This window comes from Heptranchias perlo, chromosome 21, assembly GCF_035084215.1.
Source record: "Heptranchias perlo isolate sHepPer1 chromosome 21, sHepPer1.hap1, whole genome shotgun sequence".
Classification (NCBI taxonomy): domain Eukaryota; kingdom Metazoa; phylum Chordata; class Chondrichthyes; order Hexanchiformes; family Hexanchidae; genus Heptranchias; species Heptranchias perlo.
Window position 1 is genome coordinate 39230867 of NC_090345.1, and position 26086 is coordinate 39256952.

A 26086-nucleotide genomic window follows, 5' to 3' on the forward strand; every position below is an offset into this window, starting at 1 on the left:
CTATATAAATGCAAGTTGTTTTTGTTGACAAGAAGATTGGTTGAGGAGTGCCAGGAAGTTGCTCTTCACACAAGGACAATCAGCCCATTGAATGGACTTACGGGTGGGAAAATGGAAGCAAAAACCTTGGAGTCATTCAAGAGCGGTTGGATGCAGGGATAAACATTTTCCTAGATGGACGAACTAAGAATAGCCAAATGGGTTTTATCATCCATATTTATCTTGTGTTGGAAAAATTAACAGGGAGGGAGGGGTGGGGGAAGGAAGGCAGTGGGTTGGGTAAAAAGGTGAAAAATACTGATCATTTTAAGGTGGAAATGACAGTCACAGCAGTCAGGCATTTTTACTTCTAACTGCTATATTACCGGAGAAGTAATTGTCCAATCATATTAAGTACTTCAGAATTCCGTCATCATAACATATGGATGCTCACATTGCTTGTATGCAAAATATATTGAAGTGGGTCTTAAAATATTATAGGTCTTTTGTATTCTTTCTTCCACAAAATTACATCAATTTAGCAAAACAGGATTATGAAGGCAAAAATAACCATTCAAGATAGAACACTTGAGGTTAAATACTATGACCACTGCACAATGACAAGAATGAGACTTTAATCTTTAATCAGTTTTAAGTGGAGTTTATAACAGTAAGATAAAGGGTAGTTAACAAAGAACACATACAATAACAAATGGACATTGGATTTTATGAGCATCAATAACCTGTACAATTTACATTTGTTGGTTTACTTTTTGTGTATTCTCAGTGCATAGCATTACACACAGAGCAAATAGCTGCACAGCACAATAGTATCTTTAACAGGCTGAAATGGAATAAGGCTGTTTTACAGGCTGAAAATATATTTTTGTATACATATTCTATATGAAACGAAATCCAAATCTGAACAGGCAGAGCAGCAGGCAGCTTTGTCCTACACTGCAGTGAAGCCCCTTTATAGTGCACAGTTCCACCTTTTCCATCTGCATGCATGATGACAGAATTTTGAACAGTATTTTAAGTAAACAAGAGGCACTTCGTGGCAACCACAGGCTTTGTTAAACATATTGCACAAATCTGGTATTACTAATGTCATGGACTCTCACACTGGCACCTTATGAATATTTTAAAGCTGAAACTTGGATATTTGATGCTGCCTGTGAAATCCACTCAGCCCATATCTTGTGCCACAGTGCAGGACCCCTGAGGCTACCCATGCAACTGCCCTTTGTGATTTACTGTGGCAAATATAATTCAGTGGGGCTACAGATGACTAAGGATGGCCAAGTAAATTCCTTTACAGTGATGCCGTCAACAAACAATTTCAGACATTAAGCTGCTGCACATCCAAAGAATTTTTTATTAAGCGTATAGTCTGGAAACTCGAGAGATAACCTACAGAATGTATTTACCAGACTAATTATGAATACTGTCATAAATAAAAAAAGAGACTGGACAACTTTTTCAGTCAAAGTAATGCATGTCTGGCTCTACAGGATGGTATCAATACAAGAATATGAAAACATACTATTGCCACCTTTTCCACCTACAGCATGCAAGGCCTTTGGAAGGTTTGGAAAAGTTGTTTATGGACCCCAATACACCCTCGATTTTCAACAGAAAATGAAAAAACTCGTACAGTGCAAAAGCCCGGTACAATATGCAGCTGCTCTTACCCCGGCTCCTTAGCGTTCCAAGTGACACTGAGAATTTTATTTTCAGTGTTCTGAAGATGAAAGGGCCGTCTCTTTGCCCCCTAATGTTAAAGGGAAAATAAAGCTGTATAAATACTTTGCCTGAAGCCAAGCTAAGTATTTCCAAGGCATGTAAGGCAGGAAAGTTTTCCTTCACTTGTTTTTGTGCACCTTTTACAAACTGGCTTTTATTGCCTGCTCCTGGTTGTCAAAATTTCCTTTTATTATCAATATAAAAATAAGATTTAGTGGTAAACGTCTTTATGAAAGATGATATACATAAGGAAACTTTTCAAAAGTGGCATGTCTCAAATGTTCAGTTGTAAGCAACAGAAGTGAAGGGATTTTGAAAGGGAGGGGGAAATCAATAAAAAAAAAATTAAAAGGAACGTTCCATCAATAAAAGAAAACTGTCAACAGAAGCTTGTAATTTGATCTATAAACCTATATTCCTTCCCTCTTGAGCTACATTTGTCCATTTCTCTTTCACTGCACAACTCATGCTCTTCACATTAGCTTTTGGACAGTTTTAAAGCACCACTACAAAGAAAGATTTAAAAGATTCATAGTTTATAGCAAGAACAGACACCAGAACTGAAACATCTAGACACTAACCAACACTAAATGTTTTGGGAAGTTACTTCCAGCCCGAGCTGGACGTAATGTTTGTAATTGTAGTTGTCCATCACCAAATGGCCAAGCATATTAAATTTGTGCTGAAGTAATGAAAATAATAGGTACAATTTAATGCAATAACCCTCCAGCAAAATACAGTGTTCCCCATCTAAAACAGTCTGTTTGTCTCTCTTGAAAGAGGACATAAAGGGATTCTCACATCAGACTTTTACCACGTCTGTGTAACTCCATTTGGCTGGGCCCCATGGGAGTATGCAGTTCTATTTTTCTACAATTACAGGAAATGACGACGACTACCGGTTTAACACATTAACCAACAGAGCACAACAGACTTAATTTCATGCTGTTACAGATGAGTACGGTATACACAGCTTCCTAGAACATGAATACAAAACCTCTTAATTTTAATGTTAAAATCCTGTGCATACTGTGACCTCTTGTTAAAACCTGTTTATCCTGTTGAAACATCGGTTGCAACAGTTTTCCCTGTTTACTTGCACGCAACACACATTATGTACGTGACACACGTCACCTAAACATGCTGCATACTCCCAATCCAAATTTTCCCTTACTACGTATCATATGCCAATACTAGATCTGGAGAAAGAAGGCATCTTGCCAATAGAAATAAAACAGCTAGTACTACACAAACGTAATGAAGGTAATTTATATAGATACTGACTTAAAGTCCAAAACAGTACTAACAAAAGAGTGATCAACTTCAAGCACTGGCCTTGGTTACACAGGACATAGTGGAGCAGCACCAATTAAAATAATTCTAGCTAACTTATTAAATCATTGTAAAATTCTCCTTTTTACATTAACTGTCATAACTTTGAGCGGGCATGCTGCCACATTTATACGGTTGAGTCATTTTTACCAAGGGACTCCAGCTTGTGACACCCCCGAAGAAAGGAAGGAAAAAACTTGAAAATTTGCCCTATGTGGACTCCACAATCTGTACATCTGTGGGTCAGTAAGTTGCTTTTTTTGTCCAAGGTTCAAGCCTCCTCCCAGAAAGAATTCCTCAATCCAGCTGCCTTTTCTAGCACCAGTGTGCTTTGAAAGCACAAAAAGCAAGCAGCAGTAGCAACCGATTGCACAATCTGCTAGACTTAATGCCTTACAGAAAGGTGCAATGGGCTGTAGGTGGTACTGGAACCAGACTATGGATTTTTTTTTCCTTTCTGTGCATCCTTTCTAATCCCTTTTCCCAAAACATGCATTTTATGCAAACCTTTTCGAAGATCCTCCTAGCCGATAACAGACTGATCTGTTGTTATGTGGGTTTAAAGGGGCAGGGCATAAACCCTTTGTACAGGTAAGTTAGCACCTACTGTTGGCAACATAACACAAAAGGAAAAAATTTCCTACGTACACACCAGACCTGTCTCCACTTTTTATAAAACTGGAATTAAATGGGAAAGTGCCTCTTTTTCCTGATTGCGCTTTTATGTGTCATTTGACACACAAAAATGTATATACATAACATATCTACGCAATCTTTTTTCATCGGACAACAGTGTCAAAACCTCGCGGATGTATGTATGGGGCTAAACAACATTGGTCAGGAAAAGATCATTGTTCCTATAATTGGTGTAGCATTTTACTTGACACATTGTCCTATTGCCATTAAAAAAGGTACTTGCTTTCAGTTTATTCAAGTTTGTTTCCTTTTTCTCGCAGTTTTAATTTTCCCATAAAAATCAGACTTTTGTTATCTGCGTATGCTGATCTTCATCAAAAGGTTCGTTCTCTGGGTCAGAGTCAGTGGTGTCTGAGTATCTATAGTCCTCTGGTTCATTATCACTAACATCTGGCGTTACTGTAGTTGAACTGTTGCCCATGGGATGTTGTTGTCGTTCCTCTACCGTTTTTGTGAATAACAGCTTCACCTGTACAGTATGAAAAGGTACAAAATAATTACACATCAGTTACATCACATTAACTTTCACTTTCAGCACATTTTAGAATTTCAGAAGTAACTTGCAGGAAGAATACTCTGCTCTTCAGTGTAATGAATCTTCTTACGGATCTAAAATATATATTGTGCTACTGTAATCCTTTAGCCATTTTAGACAGAGCATTTCTATTATCTCATTTTTATATGAAACTTCATAGCGGTATGAAACTGATATTTTTTTAAATATATAAAATTGCTATGGTAGATCAGGTGTGGTGTTAAGGGCTAACAAACTGTCCTCTTGAAGTCTGAACTTGAAAGTATTTCCAATCTGATTTGGCATCACAAATATAAAACTTTATTCATATTTCAAACCAATTGCCTCCACACATTTTTATAAAATCACATGTATACGTGATGTGTGCATATCCAGGGGCGGTGGTCTAAACTACATAAGTCCCAGCTGTTAACTAAGGTAAGCACCAAAAACATCTGATGTCATCTGAATTGAGCTGCAGAAAACTGATACAGGTAAATATCAACTGGGTATAGTAGTAAATTGACATACAGTTGTAGTTGTCATGGATTATATTATTGTGCTACTGTTTTTTTTATTTGTTCATGGGATGTGGGCGTCGCTGGCGAGGCCGGCATTTATTGCCCATCCCTAACTGCCCTTGAGAAGGTGGTGGTGAGCCGCCTTCTTGAACCACTGCAGTCCGTGTGGTGAAGGTTCTCCCACAGTGCTGTTAGGAAGGGAGTTCCAGGAATTTGACCCAGCGACGATGAAGGAACGGCGATATATTTCCAAGTCGGGATGGTGTGTGACTTGGAGGGGAACATGCAGGTGTTGTTCCCATGTACCTGCTGCTCTCGTCCTTCTAGGTGGTAGAGGTCGCAGGTTTGGGAGGTGCTGTCAAAGAAGCCTTGGCGAGTTGCTGCAGTGCATCCTGTGGATGGTACACACTGCAGCCACAGTGCGCCGATGGTGAAGGAAGTGAATGTTTAGGGTGGTGGATGGGGTCCCAATCAAGCGGGCTGCTTTGTCCTGGATGGTGTCGAGCTTCTTGAGTGTTGTTGGAGCTGCACTCATCCAAGCAAGTGGAGAGTATTCCATCACACTCCTGACTTGTGCCTTGTAGATGGTGGAAAGGCTTTGGGGAGTCAGGAGGTGAGTCACTCGCCACAGAACACCCAGCCTCTGACCTGCTCTCGTAGCCACAGTATTTATATGGCTGGTCCAGTTAAGTTTCTGGTCAATGGTGACCCCCAGGATGTTGATGGTGGGGGATTCGGCGATGGTGATGCCATTGAATGTCAAGGGGAGGCGGTTAGATTCTCTCTTGTTGGAGATGGTCATTGCCTGGCACGAATGTTACTTGCCACTTATGAGCCCAAGCCTGGATGTTGTCCAGGTCTTGCTGCATGCGGGCTCGGACTGCTTCATTATTTGAGGGGTTGCGAATGGAACTGAACACTGTGCAATCATCAGCGAACATCCCCATTTCTGACCTTATGATGAAGGGAAGGTCATTGATGAAGCAACTGAAAATGGTTGGGCCAAGGACACTGCTCTGAGGAACTCCTGCAGCAATGTCCTGGGGCTGAGATGATTGGCCTCCAACAACCACTACCATCTTCCTTTGTGCTAGGTATGACTCCAGCCACTGGAGAGTTTTCCCCCTGATTCCCATTGACTTCAATTTTACTAGGGCTCCTTGGTGCCACACTTGGTCAAATGCTGCCTTGATGTCAAGGGCAGTCACTCTAACCTCACTTCTGTTTGGACCAAGGCTGTAATGAGGTCTGGAGCCGAGTGGTCCTGGTGGAACACAAACTGAGTATCGGTGAGCAGGTTATTGGTGAGTAAGTGCCGCTTGATATCACGTGGAGTGAATCGAATTGGCTGAAGACTGGCTTCTGTGATGGTGGGGATATCGGGAGGAGGCCGAGATGGATCACCCATTCGGCACTTCTGGCTGAAGATGGTTGCAAACTGTACTATGACAATGTTTGAAAAAGCACAACAATGTGGTGCAGCAGGCTTATAAATGAGTAACCCAGTAGTTATGGTATTGGACTAGCAATCCAGAGGTTGAGATTTCAAATCCCACCATGGCTAGTTATGAAACTGAATTCACAAAATCTGGTGATTTGAGGGTGAGCACCAGAAAATGACCATGAAAAGTTGCCCTTTTGTCATAGAAACCCAACTGGTTCACTAATGACTACAGGGAAGGGAACCTGCCACCCACACTTGGTCTGGCCTATGTGTGATTTCAGTTCCACACCATGTGGTTGATTCCAAATGTGTTAAGAGCATATAGGGATGGGCAATAAATACATCACAAACAATAAAAAAACTGAGAAAATGGAATGAACTAATGGTAAATCCTGCATACATAGAATCAACAGCATAGAAACAGGCCATTCAGCCCAATTGGTCTACGCAGTGTTTATAGTTCATACGAGACTCCTCCCACTCCAATTACCTTTTTACACCCTGTCCCTCATGTATGAATCAAGGCTCCCCTTAAATGGGTCAATACTATCTGTTACAACCACTCCACATGGCAGCATGTTGCATATTCTCACCACTCTCTGTAAAGAAATTCCTTATTTGGCCTGTTAGTGGCTATCTTATATTTATGCCCCCTTGTTCTGGACTCACCCATATGTATAAAACTGTATAACTATACATGATCTTCACTGCATTTATCTGCAAGTATTGTGAAATATATACTAAAGCATATACTCTTGTGAAATGATGTCCTAACAGTGTGTAAACTTCTTACATAAAATTAAAACAAATTAAGAGAAAAGCATGGCATTTTGGAAAGTATTCTTTATATTTCTTGGGTATAGAGTTTAATACCTATGGCGTTTCTCATTCTTTGAATGCAAAGCAACCTTCACAAAGGAATATTCTAACAAGCAGGGAAAACAACTTGGGCCACTAACTGCTTTTAGAGCACGGTACCAGCCATTTAGTCAAGTGGTCTTCCCATCCCTTCTATCCATAAGGGCTTCATTCTGAACTACAGCTCAGTTCTTGACCAAGAAGATAGAGACAAAGTTGAAACAGAGTAGACTGAACACACGGGTGTAAGCTTTAAGATGTACTCTGTCATAGAGAACTTTGATGGAAGTTGGATTTCTCTGAGGAATACAATACCTACAGGAAGCAATTAATGATCCTCCTCATTCAATCAATCACAACATTCAACTGAATTAAACCAAAAGTAATACAAACCACTACAGATCAGAGACAGTGACTGAATGTTAGGGCAGCAATAAAGTGATCAGCTTGGAACTGTCAGACCAAGTCAAAAATATACTAGAATAGCTCCAAATTTCCCAAGAGGATCCAGATCAGTTACATTATAAAAATCAATTCACAAATCTATTTAATGATGGGCTTGTCTAAGATGATGTCACCAGCAAAACAAATGATTCCTTGAAATAGCAAAAATCCTTTGCATTTCCCTGATGGTAAAATGAACTGCCTGGTGCCATATAGATTAGGGTAGCCCCAGGTTCATCCCTGATCTGTGCTGAGTTAGCTGATCTCAGTCATGCCACCCAGCACGGCAACTGGTATCAGTACCTGATTATCTATGCATTGCTGTTATGGAGAAAAGATGACAGCTACAGCTACAGCCACCTTCTCACTGGGCCTCCTGTCCTCCTTACCTGGATTTCTTGATGGAGGGGAGGAGGGGAAAGGAGAGGTGAGGGAGTGAAGGAGGAGAGGTGGGAGAGTGGAGGAGGAGTGATGAGGTGGGAGAGGAGGAGAGATGAGTTGGGGGAGAGGAGGAGAAGAGGTAAGATGGTGAGATGGGGAGGTGGAGAGAGGAGGTGAGGTGGATACAAGAATTCAAGGTACAAAATCACCCTTACAAGTATGCAAGATCATTTACAAAACTGAAAAGGTTTGCAGTGTCTGAAAATTGTCATTAAATATATTTTACTTGTGATTTAAGAAGTGCAAATCATTGTGAAACAAAATTTAATTCTTAGTAGCCCTCAGAGTTATACAAATGCAAAATCTTGTACATTAGTTTTAAGCATATGTTTAATGTACATGGAATGACTAGCATCAAGTTGAATGGTTAATTTCTCAACTTACTAAGCAACCAAAAAGCATATGGCAGGGAACCATAGTGAATTTAGTGGGAACAAACCAAATTTCAAAAACAATGCAAATAATAGTGACATCAGCCTACTATTTTCAGTGGCTATCAAATGAAATTTCTTATTAAGTGACAAAATTGATATAGCATAAACAACCAGTTAGTTTCAAAAGTGTGATACTCACTCAAAAAAGTTTGCAAAATGGAAAAGTAATGACATTGAAAGAGTGCAAGTATTAGCTTTTTTTTTGTCAGGGGTTAAAAAGGATTGCCATTTCAAATTTTATTGGATGAAAATCATTTTTGAATAGTTTCATGTATGGGCAAAACTGATACATCTAGTATAATTCCACACAAACTCATCATTGAGTTGCCAACCAACTGACCAAACAATGGAGAACATAAGAACAATCCTATTGCTTCTGTGGTTAACAGTTTCTTTTTCTGTCCTGGTTAATTGGTATATACATTGCTAGGAGATAAATGGTTTCTGTAAGGAAAATAACCTTGGTAGATATGGTAACAGATACAAGACTACAACAAAATTTAGTTTACTTTTAGAATACCAGTTCAGTACCAAAAATCTAAAATGATGAGCCAAGGCTGCAAATTCAAAAAGAGCAGGTATTCAGTAATCAATATCCAACAAGCCACTAAAGCACAAGAGGGTTCTATTAAATTCTGTGGATTAAATTAGAGACATTAATAATCACTTAGAACTAACTGGAAAGTGCAATAAAAGTACAATATTACTTTCCAGTTTCTACATTTTATATAGGAAAAATATTACTAACCTTGAAATTTGGTGAGAAGTTTCTGTTGGCCTTGTCTTTATTTGCCTTGTCAAGTTCATTTTTAGTCAATGTGAGGGCCAGATATTCCTTGTCATTATCTGTACGCCAACCATCATCGTCCTTGTCTGTAACTATGCTGCCATTTTCTACTTTATCTAAGTTCTCATTTGGTTGTGGGATGAAGAACGTATTTATCCAAAAATGGAACATTTTATCCTGAAGGGGAAAATAAAAGATAAATCTCAAATATTTTATATTGGATAAGAGAGTCTGGAATCCGTTAAAAGAAATAGCTTGCTCCATTTAAGCCATACTCTCTGTGAATACGATCCAAATGTTGTGTCCTTAGCCTTGTAAAAATGACCCAGCACTGATACAGAAGCAGCAGGGAAGATCGCTGGTCTGTTAGATAGTGGGAGAAGGGTTTGAGGAGAAAACCATGTTTGGATCCTGTTCAAGACATCGGCAATGTGTGAGTAGTACATTTCTTCAGTATTTAATAACTTGTTCTACACGAGCTCTAAAGCTCAATTCTCAAGTAGATTTCAGAAAACTATTAAATGCTGTTTCCAAAAAGTAAGTTCTGCTTCTAGAAGTGTGGAAAGTAGATAAATGAATGAAATACAGCCGTTGCATCAGTCTTACCCTCTTCTGGATGTCTGAATAGATTTTCTTACTGTACTAGGAAAAGACGCCAATGGAAAATGCGTATGGTTATTAGGAACAGAATAATCAAAACCAGACATAAATGATTGAAAGAGTTACTAAATGAAGTTTCAAAGTACTGAAATGAATTAAAATGCTTTAAGTACGCACTCATACAGACCTGGTAGAACACTGGCTGCAGATGTTGCATGTCCTGGAGGAAAAAGGCATGGAAAGGAGGAGCAAAAAAATGTATTTTTGATTGTTTTAAGTAATGAGGATCCTATGAAATTGGGGGGGGGGGGGGGGAAAGAGAAGAGATAAGAGCAAAAGAAAGGAATCCATCAAAGAAATTTCCCCAATAGCTCAGCAAGTTTATTTATTGAGCCAGATTTAATCTCCAGTTTGTGTCAAGTTAGCTGATCTCAGCCAAAATATTTGTTGGGGTGCTACAGCAGGCCTCAGTGGATCTAGGTTAGGGAAGGGAAAATCATTCAGCACTCCACGCCCAATTGCTATCCAGCAACCCCTACTAAAAATGCACGTGTATGGACATTGTGTGAGAAAAAGATTAAGCTCAAGTGTGAAGCCCCCGCAATCAAATTACGTGTTGACACTCAAGGTCAAGAACTGCACATGAATAATGTCCATTTGGGTGAATTATCTCAGGGATCTGTGCTTGTGGAATGGCACCCCCACAGTGCCTTTAGGTTAGGAGGGAGACAATTGTTGAGCAAAAAAAGACAAAGACCTCTTCTTTCTCCTGTTGATAAGATACAAAAACTGTCTCAGATTAGCAGATGCATATTTTGCCCCCCAAAATCTGTAAATTTCAAGTAAACTTTACAAAATTACATAAGTCATAGAATCAATTAAACTTTCAGTAATGTTAAAGTGGACTTGATTATTTTAATACCACCATGGGGAAAGATTTCCTCAGGATGCTATGTGTAATGAAATCGTAAGCCCATTTATAAATAGTGGATCTGCAATTTTGTTACACATAGCACAGAGAAAATCTCATCCTTAGAATGCATTAGCTAACTATGGCCCTCTAAGCAGTTTTCAGAACAGCACTGAACTATGATAAATAAATTTAATTCTGGTTGCTGTTTTTATCAGTTCATAAGCAATATGTGCAATGAAAGTATAATGTGTACATTATAACACTGCTGAGTGGGAGCCAAGCTACACATGGCAATTCTGACTGTGATATGCCAGATTGGCACACTCAATGCAGCTCCCAATTTTTAAAAGTGTGTGTGTGTGTGTGCGCGTGTGTATGCGCGTGCATGCGTGCGTGCGTACGCACGTTTGTTTACATGTGCAAATTTGTGCATTCAGGTGAGGAATATTAGTGCTGGAGAATGGAACACTTTCCATTTCAGGCACCCAGGGTCAGCATGAAGCACTCCAAGTTCAAATACAGCAGTTAGATGCAGACTAAGCTTCTATCCAAACAGTAGGCTTCAATCCCAGAAGAGCACCCAATTTTTCCATTTCTTATATCAGCTATCCTGTGGCCTCAATGATTGCCAATTAGTGCCAAATTAGGGGCAGTTTCATGCCATGACCACAAGAAACTGGATAAAGTCTGCCAAAACTCATTTCATTTAGGGCACCATAATACAAAAAGGTTAGAGTTAACAGGTGTTGCTTGGAATAGAGAAGTTGGAGGGTTGGAAGTGGGTTAGTGCTGGGTCCACATTTGTTTTCAATACAACAGACGATTTGGACTGGCGCATAAGGAGTACTACACTGAAATTTACTGATGACATAAAAGTAGGGGGCTTGACAAACAGCAAGGAGGACACTCAGTTTAGTGAAAGCAGAGATGAATATACTATAGAAAGGAAATAAAAGCAACAGAGTTTACAGTATAGATACATCATGATATCAGGATGAGACTACAGTTATGAGGAGAGTCTTGAGATATTGGGAGCATTTCCATTGAAGCAGAGAAAACAGGAAATTTAAGAGACTTTTAAAATTATGAAGACTTTTGTTAGGGTGAATAAGGAAATTCTATTTTGGTTGGGGAAGTCAGCGATAGGGGTTATCAATTTAAAATTATCAAGAGAATGAGGAAAGAGGTCAGGAGAAAATTCTTTATGCAGAGTTACTGGAGCATGGAATGCTTTGCCACGGAGCTCTTGAGACAGAGATCATTGCATCTTTGAAGAGTAAACATTTGAAGCAAAGGAAGATATAGGGTTACAAGTAGAGAGCAGGGCAGTGGGATTAGTTTTAGATTGCTCCAGCAAACAGCCTGCGCAGACATGATGGATCAAATGGCTTACTTCTGTGCTGTAAATTTCTAAGGTTTTATGGTTTGCAGCAAGCTGAAAGAGGAGACTGTCGTCCTATTACTGAGCCCAGGGTGTAGGGTGAAAGTTCTGTGTCTGACACATTGCACTACCCAGTTCTTCTATCTAAAAAAAACCTTCCAGTCATGCAAAACAAAGTCAGATGGCAAAACCTGCCAGGTGTAATGGTGGCAGTAATGGACGTTAGAAATTAACTAAAACTGATTGAAAGGCATTCTTGACGAACACACTCCTAAAGTGTGTTATAACTTATCCAACACATTTGGACATCTATTATTCTCCATTTTTCTTCATGTCAAGAATTTCACTTCCTGTAGCAGCATTTAAACTAATACCCAAAACTGATCTGTGTTTTTGGGAACATGTGCTTTAATTCTTACACTTTTTGCAGGAGTTGTTTAATCTAATGGTTGCCACAACCAGGATGAGGTAACTTATCAAGACATGACATTCCGGTTTTTGGTACATAAATATCACATCAAAAATTGACCTGGCTGCTTGTATGACCATATCCATCTTCACAGTTCTAGGTCTTGGTTGGCTTAAAAATCAGGTACCGTAACTGGTTTTCAGTCAAAAGCCATTTTTTCAATGTGACTTGCACCTCCAAAATTGGCAGTATATTAAGGAAGGTAGAATAATGCAGGTAAGTAATTTTTTTTTGAAAAACAAAAATTGTAATATAGTCAGAACAGTTAGAAATAAAGTAAAAGTTAATCGTAAAAATAGAAGGAATTGAATCAGAGGAAAAGACAGTGCAAGTAGATTTTAGTTTTAGTTGTTTCGGATTAATTTTACGATAGCAGAACTACTACACTAAACATGAGCACATTTTCATTTTAACTTTTTTCAACTGTTCAATTGAGGGTTTAAGTCAGCCCCTGTTTGTGAGACAAAATTTAAAAATAGCTCGTTCAGGTGTTTCCAGCCCTTAAACAGGTATAATTTAATATGCATTGTATGCAAAATAGGTTCAATCTCAGTTAGCGTTGTACTTAATCACTGAATGTCTTTTGGTGGTGGTGGGATATTGGGGGGGGGTGCAGAAATTGAACAGTTGAAAAAAGTTAGCGTTATAATTCTTTATATTTCTATTCGCTTTAAAAAGGCTAGTGAGGGTGAGACGTCCTCTTGCACTGCACTTTACAGACTAAAGATGCTGTGTCCTCGCAGTATACCAAGATATTTATACTACTCGTTATATTAAGATGACTCCAGATCTAGCAAAAACAAACCTTTTTCATCATCTTGTTCTGTTTGTGGAAGAATTCCACTTTAATATCTCCACATACTGGTAGCGGTTGAGGAAAATCAAAAAACATATTCTTGTCTTCACGCCTGGTCGGTCCCAAAGGAGAAGTGAAGATCTTCACCTTCAGTTGAGATACCACAAACATAGGATCTAAGAAAGAGCAAAAGGCTGTTAGCTTTTCAGTCCTAATAAAAAAAAGGAAATATTCATTAAAGTTTTTTTTTTAAATGGCTCAACTGTGAAATTTCTAATGAAGCCCAAAAGTGACAAATCTGGTGGCTTCAGGTGACAAGTTAATCTTCACAGACATACATGCCATAACATAATCTGTCCTCCAATAATTATGCTACAAACTAGAATAAAGCATCTTCCTCTAATTGAATACTGGGTTCCTTTTGTAAATGGACACACTTTGAACAGTCATGTTAATTGAGGATTAATAATTCAGTAACTCATGTGGAGCCTATATAGGAATTTTAGTCTGACTTTTATATTTCAAGACACCAGCCAGATAACAAAGCAAAATGATGCTGGATGTCAGTGTCATATGATTCTGAAACTGAAAGGATTTATTTCAGTGGCATTGAAAGCTGAAAATTCTGCTTCAATACTCCCATTACTGCCTACTTCTCCCTATTCCTCGAGTCAGGATCCTGCTTCCTAATGCTCTTCCTTTTAACTGAAATAGAAATGGGAGATGCAAAAGCTTTCAGTGCTGCTGCTATGAAGCACCAAACCTAAAAAATGGCTATACTACGCCAAGAGGAAATCAATCATGTGACAATTTATGAGCACTCATGTCAGAGATTTGTGAACCTTCATTCACAGAGGTGCAATTAACTTTTTATTTTAAAAAATGGCTTTTTGTGTGGGGAAGGAAGAAAGGGAATAGGTGATACAGTGGGTTAGCATGCTGACTTTTATTTGTGGGGTGTGGTTCACACAATGGGATGGAAGTCTTTGTTGCTGTTGGTTCTACATGAGGTAAGGGCAATGCCACCCCGGATGATCACGAGAATATGCCATGGCAGAAAACTGCCCATAATTCTATACAAATTGGCAATCTCAGAGAAGCCTTAGCGATATCTGGTTTGCAGATGTTAAAATTCAACTTCCTGGCAGAGTAGTAGACATTCTTCTGACACTTGTGCAAAAGCCCATTGCTTTGGTACAGTAAAAAGAGCTATACCTGACCAGGAGTATCCAAAAAATACAGTACATATGCTAAATCTCAAAATTGAAATTCCTCACGATTTGTTTTTTTTTAAAAAAGTAGTAAGTTTTAAAATAAACATACAATGGGACTCCCTGCTGGTTTAGTAGTACTGTGCCATTCACAGTCCATTTCTAGTCTGTCTTTATTTGCAACTCTCAAGTTATGGCAGCAAATGGAATGCTACAGTTGACGTCCCTGGACTGGGGATAGGCAGAGGAAGAAAAAAAGCCATGCTTCTGCTTATAACTGGTAACTCCTTGCTAAATACTGAGTATGTAGGATCATTGTGTGAAAGAGGGACAAGGTTGACAGTGATGCTCCCTATTGTCAAATGGCCAGTCAACTCTTCAGCCTCACATATGGCCACTTGGTTAGAAACCCAGAGAAGTACCTGTACTCATAAAACTATACTCCAAAACAAGTTTTACCCTCAGAAAAGCAGAAGAAAATACTGAAAATACACAAGTTCATGAATTCCTATTAGTCTCTGACCTGGAAGACTGGGGATTTGCTTAGTATTGAAGTGCTACGTGGTATCAAACTTTAGTAATTTGAGTCACTTTTGAAAATTGAAATTTTTTGAGCAGCATGAAAGAAAATACCAATAAGTACTGATTAAAACAGGAAGATAGCAAGAATTATTTTCAGTACATCACATTCTCCCCTATTCATGCAATGTCTGAAAATCCTCACAGCTAACAGATCTTATTTACAAAGTCCTGTCATTTTCACCCCCCATCCCTTCACACCTACCAACAGCTGATCAGCTATGGGAACATCAACGGATAGGTTCACCGACAACTTCACACAACAGCATCCAGCTGAAGCTTTATGGTTCTAATCTCTCCCAATCTATATTCTGGGTAGGTTCTATTTAGCAGTATGAATGCTCTTCAGGAATATGAACATTTGCAAATTGTTTAAACTTAAAGAAAAATCAGCATTGTCCAATCAGATATTAGGAAAGCACATTTGACCATTACCAAAACTAGTTAGAAATATCAGTTGAAAATGTTTGTATTCTAGATGCTGTTGTAATATATTAGAGCACTTTTCAAATGATTTGCAGTATTTTATTATCCCTTTGCCTGATCAATAGCAAACTAAAGCAGCCATGCATTATCAATTTTCTGCTCCTCTTCTCCAAAATACATACATATACATACACAAAAAAAAACTTACTGCATGTTCCGCCACTGAACATTGGAACTGTTTCAAACTGCATCTTGTGAAACAGTAATGCCACTGGTTTGTAATCCAATCTGTGCTTCAAAAGGTAGCTGTAATAATATACATAGCGCCTCTGGCTGGGAATTGTTACACCCTAAAAAAAATATATATAATATGTGTATATTGTTCAATACTACAGTATAATTACTTTGAACAGCTCAGTTTCTAGTGCCCAAGGTACTCTGGTACAGTTTACTCCAATTCCTGGCAACAAGGCATCAGAGATGCCTGGGTACAGACTGTAGTTAGCAATGACCAATTTTGCAATGCAACGATACGGATGTAAATCCAGCAGCATTTTAGATGACATGCAACCAAAATGCCTGGTAATATCTCTTAACAATGGTATGTTAGATCATTTGTACTGGTAGGATTCCAGAGCCCATGGCTTGTGTCTGCTACTTTCACACCGGTATACCTATTGGCAGGATTTACACTTAAATTACCAGGACAAGTTTACAATAATTCAAAAAACAAAAGCAAAATGTTAGATATTTTGGTTTATTCTGATGCATTAGACATTCAAAGACTTAACAGAGATATCATAAATAATCAAACAGTGAATAAAGCCATTTAACACATCTATTCCTTTCCTCCATAATCTATGGGACTGTCTCACTATCCTTTACACATAATTCAAACCTATTTTCTACATTCTGATTTTCCATTCTAGCTTCAAAATTTGCCCACTGTAACTTTTTGTACTCCTTCTATTCCCAAAGCAAGTTTTTTAAAAAAAATAGCATTAATTACATCTTGTGGCAAATAATTCCATCAGGCCAGCACTCTCCAGGGAAAGTGAAATCTTGTTCCAAGTCCATATCAAAAGTTTTGTGTAAGGTAGTAGGGTCTTGGCAACATTGCCCTCAACATGGTCAAGAGGTCTGGAGAATCAATCATACCCGCGGCCACATTGCCCTCTGGTCTCCCACCCACCTTAGCTCAGTTTGCATCCGCACAGACCCCGACACCTCATTAGCAGCAACTCCATAAGTGTCATGGATGACAAACTTTCTCTGCTCCCAGACCAGACTGACTGCGTGAGTGAGTTTCTCCCACTTATTGTAAGCAGCCTTCCCACTTCACACTACCAACCAGACAACTACCCCATCCCAGCATCTACCCCACATGATCTCCATCTACAGCCCAGCTGTGGTTAACATCAGAGATCTACTATTTGGTTTCTTCCACCATACCCTCTCGTTCTACATCCATTAAGGAGAGTGCCCTGCTTCAATTCCTAGAAAGATAAGCTGCTTAGTTGGATACCATAGCACTTACATTGGAACAATGGCAATCATCCTCACCCCTCCTTTACACTCCAGAAAACACATCTATTTATCGGAGTATAGAGATGAGAGCTGGATACTGTCTCAAAATTATTCTTTGTAGTTTCAGTGTTATTTCTTTGACTTCTACTCATAAATTTCTTTCAATACAATCAAATTGTGTTCACCTTTTTAAATTAACAGAATGACACTGGAACAATAAGCATGAACAGCTATTCACCATTGTGACCAACACAGTTAAGCTGAGTCCTCTCCTTACCATGGATCCACACACACATATTTCCAGCAACCAGAGCCTCAGTGGATTTTTGCCCTACCTTGCTGAGTCATATCAACTTAATTTTTGAAAGGTTTTCATTTCTAGGTGAATGTTAAATTACCCATTCATCTAAACAACCTTAATTAGCAAAAATCCAGTGTTGATTTTAATATACTGGGAATAAGAGAGTTCCTGAAATGCCTATGGAGAAACATGTTACCTGTGATCTACATGGATAAGCAACATGTAGATGGTGAATGGGAGAAATAACCAGGTTATTCCCCTATACCAAATAGGGTATGTGGAGATTTATTTTCAAATAAACTTGCAAGTTTGGGAATTACAAAGGATATAATGGTGGCACTTTTAAACTCCTGTATCCCATGTGAGCTGCCTCTATTCACATGTCAGTGGCTATCATGAAAATCTAAACAGGAATTAATTTCATCAGGTTCTCTGTGACCCAATAGTCGATAAGACCAGGAACTCGCACAAATACTTAGCTCTACGACATGATAGTTAAACTTATGTTACTGCACCTTTTTAAACTTGGTGCTGTATCAGACTGTTCAGCTGCAGTCCTGCAATTAGGGCATAAGTGCAGCACCATTGCCAGGAGGCACATAAATACAGCAAATCCATGGCAGTGGGAGAGTAGCAGTTTCAGTTGCGATGTCTCTCTCTCTCTCTCACACACACACACACACACACACACACACACACACACACTCATCATTCTCACGCAAGATAACAGGGCTTAATCAGAGTATATGAATCCACTATATAAATATTGCTTGTAGAATAGATATTGTTTCTCCCTGGATTTTCTCCCCATCTCTATTCAATGTTCCACAGGCACCACCAACCCTCTGGAACTTCACTGAAGTGGTCCCCTGATTCAGTCTTCACCCATACAGTAACTTTCCAATAGGAGTCACTGGATAGCGCTCAGGAACGAGAACCTGGCTGAATTCCTTCCCCTCAAACTTCTAAATGCAGAGGCACTGAAGGCAATTGTAGTGCACCAGCTCTTGCCCCAACTGCAATCAGCTAACTCAACACGGATCAGGAAAGGAACTTGGGCCAGTCTGGTCTAAATGGCTTAGAACCACATCGCATGGTCTGTTTATCCACCAGGCCATCAGCTGAACTCACTGCAACGAAGACTTCGAACAGTTTCAAGCTTCAAGTGTTTCCATCAGGACCTTGCATGACATTCTTGACAATACCAAGAAATTGGAGTGCAAGTTGAGCGAAACTTAAGTGTAGTATAATGTAGATATTTTATATGGTGCTCTGCAACAAGAGTGGTGCTAGTGATAAGGGTGATATATTGATTCGTTTGCAAAGCTCACTTTCTATCATTTTCTTTTTTGAAATGGACCTAATGAGTTCCTTTTTTAACACCTGTCAGCGCTGTATTTTTACTATATGGATCGATCTTTCATTTACTCCATCCTTGGATTACTTTTTTAAAAAAAGTTAAAAATTTCAGCACAGCATCTTAAACCTTTGAAAAGCTGTCTTATGGCATACACCTTGATCCTCTTTCTCACCTCACCTCTATTACACTGAAGTAGTTCTTACTTCTGCTGTCACTCAATATCTGTGTGCAAACCATATTCTCTTGCTGCTTCCGTCAAAAGAGAACTGCTGCCAGAAAAACAGAATCAAGTGAACTTATCCTTAGTGTCCTCAACCACTATACTTAATGATTCAACCCGTCAACTATATTCAGTTCAAACTTTCCCAAATTGAGTTTTTCTTTTTGGTAAGCCCCTGATGCCCCACTCATTGTTACAGCATGGAGTTTACAGTATAACTGTCTGTGACAGTACACATAATCAAGCCTTAATAAAGCAATGTAATTAGTTACAGGGAACCCTTCTTAAGGTAACAGGCTGACTAATGAAGGAGGACAGATATGACTGAATGGGAATGAAAATAATGAAACTTGCCAACAAGTTTCTAAAATTAAATGGTATAAATCATGCAGAAATTGTGATTATGGGAAATATGTTTAGGTCCTCGAGCTCCCTGCTACAAACTACTTACATGAGCTGGGAACACAAGCAACACGAGGAAATTTTACAATGTGACAAGATAGATATAGTTGAGGAAGGTCACTCAGCCTGTCTTAGCTTAATCATCCAAAAAAACAGTCCCATCACAACACTCAGTTATTTCTTAAATGATTCCAAGGTTTCTGTCTCCACTACCCTACCCAGAAGATCATTCCATGTGTTGATCATTCTGTGTGAAGAAATTCCTGACACCAATTCTAAATCTGTATCCCTTGTTCCTCTCTATCAAAAACCACATACTTCCACCTCTAACATCGCCTGCCTCCGCCCCGACCTCAGCCCATCTGCTGCTGAAACCTTTGGGCTGTGCCTATGTCACCTCTAGACTTGACTATTCCAATACTCTCCTGTTCGGTCTTCCATCCTTCACCTTCTGTAAACTCAGCCCATCCAAAATTCTGCTGCCCATATCCTATCCCACACCAATTCCCAATTACCCATATTCTTGCTGACCTGCATTGGCTCCCAATTCTCCAATACCTCAAATTTAAAATTCACATCCTTGTGTTTAAATCCTTTCATGGCCTCACCCTCCCCATCTCTAACCTGCTCCAGCTCTACAATCACCCCCAAACTCTCTGTTCCTGACTAGCCTACTGTGCACCCCTACCTCCTTTCACCTCACCACTGGCAGCCATGCCTTCAATCACCTAGGACTCACACTCTGGAATTTCCTCCCTAAACCCATCCACCTCTCTCTCCTCCTTTAAGAGCCTCCTTAAACCCATCTCTTTGACTTAGTTCAAAAGCAAAATACTGCAGATGCTAGAAATCTGAAATAAAAACAGAAAGTGCTGGAAATACTCAGCAAGTCAGGCAGAAAGAAACAGAATTAACGTTTCAGGTCGCTGACCCTTCGTCAGAACTAGTCATCGACCTGAACCGTTAACTCTGTTTCTTTCTCCACAGATGCTGCTTGACTTGCTGAGTATTTCCAGCATTTTCTGTTTTTATCTTTGACTTAGCTAATCGTTATCCTTCCTAATGTTTCCTTCTTTGGTTCGGTGTCCATTTTGTCCTTATGCCTCTGAGAAGTGCCTTGGGACTTTTTTCTACATGAAATGTGCTATATAAATGCAAGTAGTTGTGTTACTTTAAAGTAGGGTTCTGGATTTAACTTTTCTATAACATTTACTATTTATATACCTCTATGAAGTCCCCTTTCAGTCATCTCCTTTCAAGTTTCTCCAGTTTTTTCTCATAACATAGTCCTGACGTTAGGTATCAGCCTTGTGGTTCTTTTCTGAAACCTTTCCAAGGCTTGAATGTCTCCCCTATGCCGTAGTGACCAGAAGTGACAGTATTGACTCAAGTTGTGGTCTGACCAGGACACTAAATAGTTTAAGCATGACTTCCTCAAAATTCAATTCTACTGTTTTGGCTACATAATTTAGTATTCTACTACACTAAATACCAACTACAATATTTTATAGCAGACTTCAGTAGCCTCAGCCCCAAGGTTCTAACTTTCCAAATGAGACACCAAAATAAAAGTTACTGCTATTGATCATTTTGTTCCCTTCTTAGGATTTTCAGAAACTATCAAAGGAACAATGGGGATATAGTGAATAGAGTAATGTCTAACCATCAACAGACCCATTTTTTGTGCCAATTTTCTTCCCCCCATGATCCTCTCCTAAAAGCATCAATTCCTGCTGGGATGAGACTGCACATGCAGCAACTGCCTCCATTATTTTGCCCAAGTGGCCATACTTCACATGTGACCACAGACCATAGCTGACACACTACTCAACTGTGGAGGCATCACAGTTGAGGCAGATCCTGACCTCTCCTTACTTGGCATCCACAAGTACACTTTCCAGCAAGAATCACTGAACAGTGATCTGAAGCAGAAACTTTGGTTGATTTTCCCAACCCCTTGCTCAAGGAATCATAGGTTATCTGGCATGTCCCCAAGTTCAGCTAATTTGGCACAGACGAACGTGAATTGAACCCACTAGCAATTTTAGTGGATCAATTCACGTTACCTTTACCAACTGAACATCGGAAGAACGACAGACCAAATTTTAAATAACTAAGCTATGTTACTCTAAATTGTGGCCAGAATTGATAACAGCCTCCATGGGTTAAGAACTCAAGTTATATCACACACATATACACCTCTTCCGACTGCTGTAGGCTGTGAAGGGATTTGGTTACAAATCAAATGTAAAATCTCCTATATTTAAAACATGGTTGGGTACCTTGATGTTTCAAGTCCCAACAAATTACACTGTTATGTCATTGTACACCCAAGTAGTATTATACAAAAGTGTGCTTGTGTATGTGGAGAAGGATTTTAGAAGTTAGTAGGGGTCATTTAAAATAACTATGGTCTTGTTCATCCTCAAAGATTTCAGCCTCCATGTAAAAATTGAACATTGCTAACATCCCACAGGGGACAGGGATGCTAACCTTAGGATGCTGTCCCTTTCAGAAATTCATGCCCTGCGTAGTCAAGTAGCCTTCCTTGCTCTGGACCTTGCCCTTAGTTCTTTGACCAGAGGAAGCTGCACTGAAATTCCAAACAAGAGCAAAAGCACTGAATCATCCAACAGTGAACAGTAGATCAACACCAAGCCACATCAGACGAGAAAGAGCAATGAAGGATTGGCTGGGAGGGAGCTTTATATATGAAAGTCAAATGAGCAACATTATACCTACAGAAGGAAATTTGATTTTCCTCATATGTTCAACCACCACATAAAAATAGGAGCATATCAAACAATACAAAAACTGGCAGTGGTACTCACAGGAAACATCAAGGCAGCATGGAGCATAACTCCAAAATCTTCCCTGCCCTGGGATGCTGTCGAGGCAGCAATGCTTACTGTAAGCATGCATATTGTTCAAGGTTGCTGCGTTGCAGACAGTCTTGGAAAGAATGCTCCATATGTAGGCCCAAGATGTTGCTGCAAAGCGATAAGTGCCACTACCCAACATGCTTTGTTAATGAGCTTACAAAAAAAAATTGCTCCTAAATCAAAATGTGGATTTTTATTCTGTGGATATCAAAAGACATGTGAAGTGGTAGATAAAACTTTGGTGAGGCAAAATAAAACTCAATTTTTGTCTGAAAAGAACAGATGTTCAAAGATTGCCTCATTCACATGGTAAATAAAATGAAGTGATCTACTGTTAACGCATGCACTCCACTAACTCTCTGTATTAAAACAAGGGCTAGTAACTGTTTTTGGTAGAAGTGACTTAAGCAGCAGAATGTGGACTCATCTGAAATTCACTCAGATTTAAATGTGATTTTAAAAAAATCTGGTGTCAAATCACACTCCTAAAAGGATGAAGCTGCAATTGTAGCATCTGTGGACAAAATGCTTTCAATTTGGCATTGCATGCCTTCAAAGAAGAGGCTTTCCTCAAAGCCAACAATGTCATAAATGCTTAGTGCTAAAACCCTTGTTCCTCTAAGATGGCCCACTCAAGAGTCATGTTGGAAACTTGGGGTAGGAGACTGCGCTGGTGGATCTGATTCTCCAAGTTTGTAGAAATCCTGTACAGGATTCTGATGGGCTAGTTGAGTCAGCTGAATGATGGTGGTTAAGACTACAGCTGTAGTCCAGTGAAAATGTTGGTGCTTTGTGACCACAACTACAGAGAGGACGATGTATAAGAACTACTCAGGACAGTGGAGAAACCACAGTAGACTAACGTGCTAGATTCAGTACTGGGGTTGCATGAAGAAAGTGGAATCTCGTCAAGAGATACACACATGGTGCTGCACCTATACCCTGAACATCACCTGAATCACAAGGCATTTTGATTGAATGCTGCTGACCTGTTTGGTGGAAGTGAGAGGACACATTGTGTATGCAATCAAGCTCTTATGAAGGAGAGGTCTTGTAGGATAGAATTGGGATTTTTTTCCTGATTGAATATGAACTCCTCCTTCTAGTTAATACTATGACTTGATGTAGCTACTGACACTGAACCTTATAATTCCCTAATGAATTTCTCATATCATATGTACAGAACCAGTTTCCTGGTTGTACCAGTTCTATGACTGATCTTGAACCTCTGCTATGGGAATCTGGGCTCAAGATTGGCAAAAGTCTGAGTAGCTATGCAAACAGAAACCTCCCAGAGATCCCAGGGACGGGTGAGGGTTAGGCACAACAGAGCTCATCATATCTGGATACAACAAAGGCCATTACTAATAAATGTTGCTAAACTACCTATTCAGCAGTCCACATAGGAAATGGTAACAATGCTTGTAAATATATAACTAACAGCGAGCTGAGTTATGAACTCAGTAAACTTTCTTATTCTATATATGTTTGTGCTTAGACTCACAATTTAGAAGTAGTCCCTATACTGTATCTATATAAGCTCAATCACTAACAAACCCAGACGCTGATGTCCAAGACGGTACCTTGAATGGAAACTCTTCCCCCATACCACTGCTGCCATCCTCCTCTTCCTCCCCCCTTCCTTTTCAGGACTGAAAGTGCACCTGCAGTTCTACAGAATTAACATATGCCTTGGACAATTCAATTGAAAACAAAAGATCCCTCACATGGCTCAGCACTACAGAAGAAAGGACCAGATAATCTGTTTTTAGTGATGTTGGTTGAGGGATAAATAATGGCCAGAACACCGGGGAGAACTCCCCTGCTCGACTTTGAAATAGTGCCGTGTGATCTTTTACGTCCACTTGAGTAGAGAGGCGGGGCCTTGGATTAACATCTTATCTGAAGGATGGCACCTCAGACAGTACAGCACTCCCCCAGGGTGTCAGCTTAGATTTTGATCTCAACTCTCTGGAGTGGGGCTTGAACCCACAACCTTCTGACAGAGACAAAAGTGCTACCAACTGAGCTACAGCTGACACCATGGGGCTTCCTTGGTGCCTGAACCTTGCAAGACCACCTGCCCGATGATTAATGCTGCTGTTGTAGTAGCTGCCATCTTAAAGGCAACTTTATACTGGGATAAACATGATGACACCAATGGAGAGAATAACATTTCCTGAGCACCAGTTGGAGACAAGGACACACTAGTCAATTGAGTAAAGTTCTCATTGAAGGTGAAACATTTGGCTAGCTCCTGATTGATGGTAGAGACAGTGTGTTGGACCTGGGAAAATCCAATACCGTCTCCCCAGCCATATTAATGGATGAAGAAAGTGCATTAATCAGTGCATCTTCACATAGGCATTTGACAATATTCCGTAACAGTTCATTCCTTATCTGACCTGGGATTGGAGAAATGCATGTGTTGACTGGACCGCGAGGTCTTTCTGTGCCTGAGAGAATCAAGCTTCAATGTCCTCGTAATCAGAACTGCCTTCCAGCAAATGAAGGAGACACACTTTGAAAAGTTGAGCAACAAAGAAAACAACGTAAACTGGCAGTGCGCAAATTGATCACCGAGAAGGGCGACTGATATACAACCCTGATTTAATAACCAGGAGCTGGCTTTGGCTGGTGGCCAAGGCAGGGTCGACTTGAGGCAGACAAATTGAGGTTGCTTCATAATCAAGGTGTTGTCAGTAAAATAACGCAAGAAACTTTGCAACAAACAATAATCTTGAGAAACACAAAGCTTTGGTGAGTGGTCAATACTATAGGAAGATAATCTAGTGTTTGTAACAGAACCATGAACTGAAGCTTTCTGCAGTGTGGTGTAGGAATCAGAGCGATATTCTGTCAAGTAAGGGCCTTATATACAGTAGACAGTGGGGGGGGGAAATCACCCAATTGCAAAAAGAGGTGATTTTCATAAAGGGACAGTGTCCTCAATTGTTGTTGTCCATGACAGAATGATTGCAACTTGTTATCTGTAGGTGGAGGTAAAATGAATGAAGAACATAATTTAAAAGGGTGCCATTTATACAGGAGTGAGACAGATAAGGGAAAAGCAAGAACAAGCAAAAAGAGGGATAAGCTAAAAATAAAAATAAACAAGAGCAAAAAAGCAAAAGGAGACACAGAAAAAAAAGGGAAAAAAGGATGCAAGTAAATGAGAGGAAAGCTGAAGAAAAAATGATAAAGGAAAGGAAAAATTATTGGAGGGGAGTAGCTCCTTTGATTTTGCACCTAATTTTAAATTGAAGGGTACAAGTATAGGGAAGTGGGGGTATAGTGGGAGGAAAAGAGAAATGGAAAATAAATGTAGTTTAAACTCCTCAGTGACTGGAACATTCCTTTGAATACTACCTTCTATGACACAGATGTACTTAACTTGCAAAGATAAGATACAAATTAAAATACAACTCTAGCGCTAATTAAGAGATTTCAATTTTAGAAGTCAAAATAGATATTATTAAAACGGGTGGCTCCGTAACTGGACAGCGTGAAGCAAGCAGTATTTAGAAATTGTTGATCCACTGATTAGAACTGCAGATCGTTTGTTGATAAGTATGCTAAATAATTCAATTTAGGACTACCTAACCGTTTATAACTACTTTTCTTCAGCTATAGGAACCCAAATTATTTACATATTACAATTCACTTCTGTGTTTCGTTACTGAATGGAACGTGCCAGATTTCTGTGACAAAACTACATTTCCAATTCTCTTTTGGCAGTGTAGTACAAGAATGCAACCAAATGTTCACGTGGAATACACTGATTTATCATGTTCTAAGCAAAAGATAAGAATAAAAACTTATA

At 39.5% G+C, this 26086-nt stretch overlaps 1 protein-coding gene across 2 annotated transcripts in view; it reads right to left on the minus strand.

Moving 5' to 3' along the window:
- Positions 1–606: 606 nt before the first annotated feature.
- The window catches only part of ptenb (phosphatase and tensin homolog B), a 133423-nt gene continuing 107943 nt past the window's right edge, over positions 607–26086 (minus strand). The window contains exons 1-5 of one of the 2 annotated variants that reach the window (XM_068002544.1): positions 21875–21955; positions 15780–15921; positions 13365–13531; positions 9158–9373; positions 607–4222 (exon numbers count right to left, since the gene is read on the minus strand). In XM_068002544.1, the coding sequence (XP_067858645.1) occupies positions 4034–4222; positions 9158–9373; positions 13365–13531; positions 15780–15822 (615 nt within the window). In that variant the 5' untranslated portion in view covers positions 15823–15921; positions 21875–21955 and the 3' untranslated portion in view covers positions 607–4033. Of the gene's footprint in view, positions 4223–9157; positions 9374–13364; positions 13532–15779; positions 15922–21874; positions 21956–26086 lie in introns of those variants that run through there. The other variant, XM_068002543.1, reaches the window with a different exon arrangement.